Here is a 6,664-nt window from a genome sequence, read left to right as displayed (position 1 = left end):
TTTCGCCTGGACCCCGGAATGCCAACATCCATTAGAGGAATTGAAGTGATACCTATCGATCCCACCACCGCTTTACACTCCAAAGGCAGATGAGAAACTTTACTTATACTTGGCAATATCGAAAAGTGCGGTAAGTGGTGTCCTAGTTCGAGAAGAGCAAGGTACACAATTTTCCGTTTATTATGTATGTCGAACCTTAGGAGAAGCAGAAACTAGATATGCATATTTGGAGAAATTTGCACTTGCACTAATAAGCGCCTCTAGAAAGTTAAGACCATACTTTCAATGTCACCCCATATGCGTATTAACCACTTACCCACTTCGTAATATTTTGCACAAGTCTGAACTATCGGGCCAATTGGCCAAATGGTCCGTCGAACTCAGTGGGTACGATATCGAATATCAACCCCGGACGGCCATCAAGTCTCAAATTTTAGCGGACTTCATGACCGACTTCACTCCAACCCTCGTACCCGAAGTCAAAAAGGAGCTCTTGTTAAAATCGGGTACATCATCGGGGGTATGGACCCTTTTCACAGACGGTGCTTCAAATGTGAAGGGGTCCGGGCTAGGCATCGTTTTGAAGCCGCCCATGGGTAGCACTATTAGGCAATCTATCAAAACTTCTAGGTTGACTAACAATGAGGCCGAGTATGAGGCCATGACTGCAGGTCTCGAGCTAGCTAAAAGCTTGGGAGCAGAAGTCATTGAAGCCAAATGTGACTCTTTACTGGTAGTGAACCAAGTAAATAAAACCTTCGAAGTTCGAAAGGATAGAATGCAAAGGTATTTGGACAAGCTGCAGGTAACCTTGCACCATTTCAAGGAATGGACTTTACAGCATGTACCTCGAGAACAAAACAGTAAGGCCGATGCACTTGCAAGTTTAGGGTCATCGGGCGAGGAAGATGAGATCAGCTCGGGTACTGTCGTTCAACTCTCGAGATCCGTGATCGAGGAAGGTCATGCCGATATAAACTATACAACCTTAACCTGGGATTGGAGGAATAAATATATTGAATACTTGAATAATGGAAAGCTCCCATTGGACCCTAAAGAGTCGAGGGCCCTATGAACCAAAGCTGCTCGATTCACATTGGCTGAAGATGGAATATTATACAGAAGGACATTCGATGGACCATTGGCAGTATGCTTAGGACCAGGAGACACCGATTATATTCTATGAGAAGTCCATGAAGGTACTTGTGGGAACCACTCCGGCGCCGAATCACTGATTCACAAAATCATTAGAGCAGGATACTACTGGGATAGCATGGAAAAAGACACTAAGGAGTTTGTTCAAAGATATGATAAATGTCAAAGGTTTGCACCGATGATCCATCAGCCTGGAGAACAACTTCATTCAGTCCTATCCCCGTGGCCGTTCATGAAATGGGGAATGGATATCGTCAGCCCTCTGCCATCGACCCCAGGTAAAGCTAAGTTCATTTTATTTATGACTGACTATTTCTCTAAATGGGTTGAAGCACAGGCGTTCGAGAAAGTGAGAGAGAAAGAGGTTATAGACTTCATCTGGGATCATATCATATGTCGATTTGGGATACCCGCCGAAATAGTGTGTGACAATGAAAAACAATTTATCGGTAGCAAAGCGATGAAATTCCTTGAAGACCACAAAATAAAAAGGATGTTATCAACACCATATCACCCTAGTGGTAACGGACAGGCCGAATCAACGAACAAGACTATCATTCATAACCTAAAGAAAAGGTTGAACGACGCTAAGGGGGAATGGAGAGAAATTCTACCCGAAGTTCTTTGGGCATATCAAACAACATCAAAGTCCAGTACGGGGGCAACCCCGTTCTCCTTAGCATATGGCTCCGAAGCCTTGATTCCAGTCGAAGTCAGGGAACCCAGTGCCAGGTTTCGACATACAACAGAAGAGTCAAATCACGAGGCTATGAATACTAGCCTCGAATTATTGGATGAAAAACGAGAAGCCGCACTCGTTCGAATGGCTGCACAAAAGTAACAAATCGAAAAATACTACAATAGGAGAACCAACCTTCGCCACTTCAGAGTCGGGGACGTAGTCCTAAGGAAATTCACCATCAACACTTGAGATCCTAATGAAGGGAAGCTCGGCCCAAATTGGGAAGGACCCTACCAAGTCCTCGACATCATCGAAAAGGGATCTTATAAGCCCGGCACGATGGACGGCGAAAAACTACCAAATAATTGGAACATATTGCTTCTCAAACGGTATTATTGCTAAAGGTATGACTTTATCCCTTTTTTTCATTTATATATTCGACACTAACTCACTGCAGGTGTTCGATCGAAGACATCGAGACCTCAGGTTTTAAAGCACGCGTTGCTCTCTTTTTTCCTTAGATCGGTTTTTGTCCCAAGTGGGTTTTCCCGACGAGGTTTTTAATGAGGCAACAATTATGTGCTACCTAAGGACAATTCAACAGTATCCAAGGCTTCTTTACAATCAACCTCGAATACTGGGGGGCATCACCCTCGGATGTTACACTATCAAGGAAATTACTTCGTGTCAAAGGGTCTCGATAGAGAAACTTTGTAATGGGCCAAACGGTCAAACGAACCGTGTCCGTATAGATTAGTCGAGCCCCGATGGCAAAACATGTACGTATGTATAAATTATACAAAGAAGCATTTTTTCTATATCAAACATCTTGTGTCTCAAAGAAAATTTTCTACTATACAAGCTCTATACTTATGATTTTGTGAGAAATGGCTCAAGGGCCAAGTACAAATATACCTCGTACACTCGGGGACTGCCATCGATGATCGACATATTCGAGTAATCTAAACTAGACATCAAAGAGGCACCCCTCGATCTATAGGCTGAGGACATCACTCTCGAGGGCTAACACTTGGAACAAGTTCGAAGTGTTATTGGGAAATAAACCCAAGAGGCATACTCATAGGCTACGACCAAATTAAGGCAGCTCGGAGACATCCGAATCCCGCAATAAAAATATGCCTTCGAATTCTTTGAAAAACCGGTTAAAAAAGGCTACCCTCGGCAAAAGGGCTTCGATGAAATCAGCCCTCAAAAAACTTTAAGAGGTATCAAATTATCTTAACACAAACGTGATAAGGCACAAAAAGCAAAGGGGTTTCAATCGACATCGAACCCTCAAAAAACCCAATGGGTAAAGAATACGTGTTAAGGCATAAAGAAATTTTTACTAAGTCTTCTAAGCCGAAAAAGGGAAAAAGTAGCCATCTTTTAGAGGCCATATCGGCCCAATCTAAAGAGCCTAAGGGCCAATACACTTAGAGTTCAAGATTTTGTTCTCACTCAATTCGGACCTAAGGATTCCACTATTCCGAGCTCAAATAAAATTGACTTGAATATAGCTTGAAGATTCATCATTATATGATATAAAACCTTAAGGGGTCTGTTACTGTGAGTTCGAAACTTACTCGAACTCGGCTACAAAAACAGTACAATTATAGCTTCGATCAAGGCATCCGAAATCAAAATCCCGAACATATTGTTGAGCTCTGGGACTCGCCTTCGTTTAACTAAAAAACCTACGGGTTTGTTCTACTCTGAGTTCGAGTTGTTGCTCACTCGATTATAGAGGCTACAGCAACCCGATTGCAATAAAGTTTTCACAAGACAAAGGCAAAACAGAATTTATCATGAATCAGAAATCAAAAATCAGAGACGAAACGGAAAGAAAAGGAATATTTCATATGTGCAAAGTATTTACAAAGACCACACAGGGTCTTACTCAAAAAACAAAAGGAAAAAAAATACTAAGTGCCTAGTCCGCCTCGGGAGCTGCATCTTCGGGGGCTTCATCTTCTCCGCTCTCGGATACACTCGCACAGTCTTCATCATCGGAAAGCAAAGCTCCGGCCTCGTCCTCCAAAATTTTCGCACTCTCGATATCAGCCGTGAGGTCAAAGCCACGAGCATGTACCTCCTCAAGAGTCTCTCTTTGAGACTGGCGCCCAGCGTGCTCGGCAACACGGGACAATCTAACCTCAGCAGCATCGGAAATTTCCTTTGCCCGAGTGTTAGCGGCTTCAGCGATGGCTCGGTAGGAGGCCACGAGTGCCTCTGCCTCGGATGTGGCCCTTGCAAGCTCAACGGCCAATCGAGTCTCGAGCTCTTCAACCTACTGGGCTCGGGCCAAGTTCTCCACCTTCACACTTTGGAGTTGACGCTCAACCGAAGACAGTTGGGCCCGAACCGCATCTTTCTCCGAGGCGAGACGGTTGCTTCCACCCCAAAGTCTCTGCCTCTTTCATCTTGGCCTCCTCACGAAGCTGTTCAACCAATTCGGCCTTTTGCTGAACCTGCAGGATCAAAGTGTTAGTTGCCAATATCAAGTTAATACATAACAAGCTCCCAAAAATTTACATTACCCGTTCAATAAGCTCGGTCTGATCTCGATGGGTTCTTGTCAGCTCGGCTCGAATTCTCATGATCTCCTCTTCTTTTCACACATAGAGGAGTTTGAGGGCGTTTCTCTCCTCTATAACCTTTTTGAGATTAGCCTCATATTGAGCCAGCTCAGCTCGGTACTTGGAAGACGCTTCTCGATGGAGCGTTGTAGCCTGTACAGAAAGAAAGGAAATCAGACTTAGATAAATAAGAACAAACGCAAGCATGGTAGCATGGGCTAAAACTTACTTAGTTCAGAAGTCACTGAGCCTCATCAAAAATGAGTGATGCGTCAAGGCCAAAAACATCATCGACCCCCACGAAGCAACTACGAAGTATATTATCCCCTTCTGGGGATATCCCCACATCGGGGGTCCCCATAGATCGGGCACCCCGAAACTGCCCCTCAGAGAACGTGGGGCCGGGCGGAGAATCATCAATATTAATTGCTCTGAGCGAGTCACTTGGGGAATTCTCTTCTCTTTGAAGGGCCACGGAACTAGACCCTTCGGGCATACCTACCAGTTGCGCATCACGGCAGGAGGCATCATCAACACCCGATGATTCGGGGACTCTGCTCGGACCTTCCCCCGAGATCACCTCGGTCTACGGCTGAACCCCCTCGACCGTCACCTGCTCAGGAGCTTTCGAAGCTTCGATTCTATCCCTCTTCCAAGCCACCAGCAGGCAGTTGATATCTTCTCCCTCCTCATCTTTGTCTCGTAGTGTTTGGACTACATCGGCAGGTAGAACGGCGAGATCAGTCTTCGACTTTTGTGCCCTGCTTTTCTTGGGCCTTGGGGTATCTGGTGGCGAGGCCTTTCTCCTTTTCTTATCTTTGTCGGCTTCAGGACCTCCTCTTCCCCGAGGGGAGGCAGCCTAATAACGACACTATCTCCAAGAACTGTATGAGAAGAAATCAAGTTAAAAGGAAGTATTTCACAGGAAAGCATCAAACACGGACATGAGAACTTACCATGATTTTTGGCCTCCCATCGACCGTTGGCCAAATCACGCCATGAGCGCTCAGCATACGAAGAGGTTGAAACCAGTTGTCGAATCCAACCTGCAAGGTCCTGGACTACACCAGGAAACCAGGGGGAAGCTGCACCATAAAGAAGAATATAGATGAGAAGAGGTAAAGGAAACATAACAAGTGACCAAACGTTATCGGTGAAGTTCTACTTACGCTTCATGTTCCATTCTTCGGGGGATGGCATCTTCTCGGCGGGGATTAAATCGGAGGTCCTGACTCGGACAAACCGGCATATCCATCCTCAGTCCTTGTCCTCATCTATGCTCGAGAATAGCACCTTCGTGGCCCAGCGCTGAAGCCTTATCAGTTCGCCCCGATAAAGACGGGGTCTGTATAGCCTAATGAGATGATCGAGGGTGAAAGACATCCCTCGATCTTGCTCGAGAAGAATCTGAGCAAAATGACAATGCGCCAAAAAGAGGGGTAGATCTGGCCTAGGGTTACCCGGTATTGGCGGCAGAAGTCGATTATGACGGGATCGACGGAACCCAGTGTGAAAGGGTAAGTATACACACTTAAGAACCCTTTCACATGAGTTGCGATGTACTCTTCAGGGGTAGGAATCACCACCTCTTTATTCTCCCAGTGGCAGTCCTTTTTCACCTGCTCGAGATCGCCTTCGGACATCGAACAGATGTATCTAGACATGGGCTCGCATCGGCCAGGAACCGAAGAGGGTTTTTCGACTTTAAAGTCGGAAGTAAGTTCACATGGCCCGGGGATGCACTCTTCGATACGTGGCTCCACCGGTGTTTTGTCACTGGTCGGCCGCGATGAGGAGGCCTTTTCCTCTTGAGGAACGGTCTTTGATGTTTTTGCCATTACTATATGAAGTTTAAGGAAGGAAAAGGCGGAATTTGTGTTTTAATAAGAGATTGGCAAACGGAAACCGTCAAAGTTGATGGGCTTGAAGAGAATAGAAGAGCTTTTGAAGATTAGAAGAAGTTTGAAAGTAAAGTTTGAAAAGATTATGAAGGTGGTCTATTTATAATAGCCACTTTGACGGTTTGAAAATACTGGTGGCCGACCATCAACTGGCGTTAATTAATGACCTTGGAAATTGCGCAGACACGACGCTTCAATCACTTATGTCGCTTACGTCACAATGTTGACGTCATAATTGATCGAGGTATTAAATCGAAGTCTCAAATTCATTTCTTCTCGTTACACTCCAAAAAACGAGGGGACTATCTATATACGGTCGAAATCGGGCATACCCGATTTCGTTGGCA

The 6,664-nt window shown here is 45.3% G+C and overlaps 1 protein-coding gene across 1 annotated transcript; it reads right to left on the bottom strand.

Annotated features, from left to right (window-relative positions):
* Positions 1–3,770: 3,770 nt before the first annotated feature.
* Positions 3,771–5,690, bottom strand: LOC138909905 (uncharacterized). The gene is made up of 6 exons (XM_070201122.1): positions 5,660–5,690; positions 5,446–5,501; positions 5,030–5,275; positions 4,495–4,569; positions 4,238–4,308; positions 3,771–4,086 (listed from the first exon to the last, which is right to left on the bottom strand). Exons 1-6 carry the CDS (start codon positions 5,688–5,690, stop codon positions 3,771–3,773), a joined length of 795 nt encoding a protein of 264 aa, XP_070057223.1.
* Positions 5,691–6,664: the final 974 nt, after the last annotated feature.

This window comes from Nicotiana tomentosiformis, chromosome 4 (assembly GCF_000390325.3).
Source record: "Nicotiana tomentosiformis chromosome 4, ASM39032v3, whole genome shotgun sequence".
NCBI classification, from domain to species: domain Eukaryota; kingdom Viridiplantae; phylum Streptophyta; class Magnoliopsida; order Solanales; family Solanaceae; genus Nicotiana; species Nicotiana tomentosiformis.
Note: the sequence above shows the minus strand (reverse complement) of the source record. Positions and strands in the feature narration are given on the sequence as shown.

What these genes read in the sequence shown, in the direction of transcription:
- LOC138909905 (XM_070201122.1), bottom strand. Translation starts at nt 5,690, where the DNA reads ATGAGGACAAGGACTGAGGATGGATATGCCG. An exon ending in GACTGAGGATGGATATGCCG is followed by an intron (nt 5,502 to 5,659) that starts GTTTGTCCGAGT and finishes TTTATGGTGCAG; the next exon opens with CTTCCCCCTGGTTTCCTGGT. An exon ending in CAGGTTGGATTCGACAACTG is followed by an intron (nt 5,276 to 5,445) that starts GTTTCAACCTCT and finishes TGTCGTTATTAG; the next exon opens with GCTGCCTCCCCTCGGGGAAG.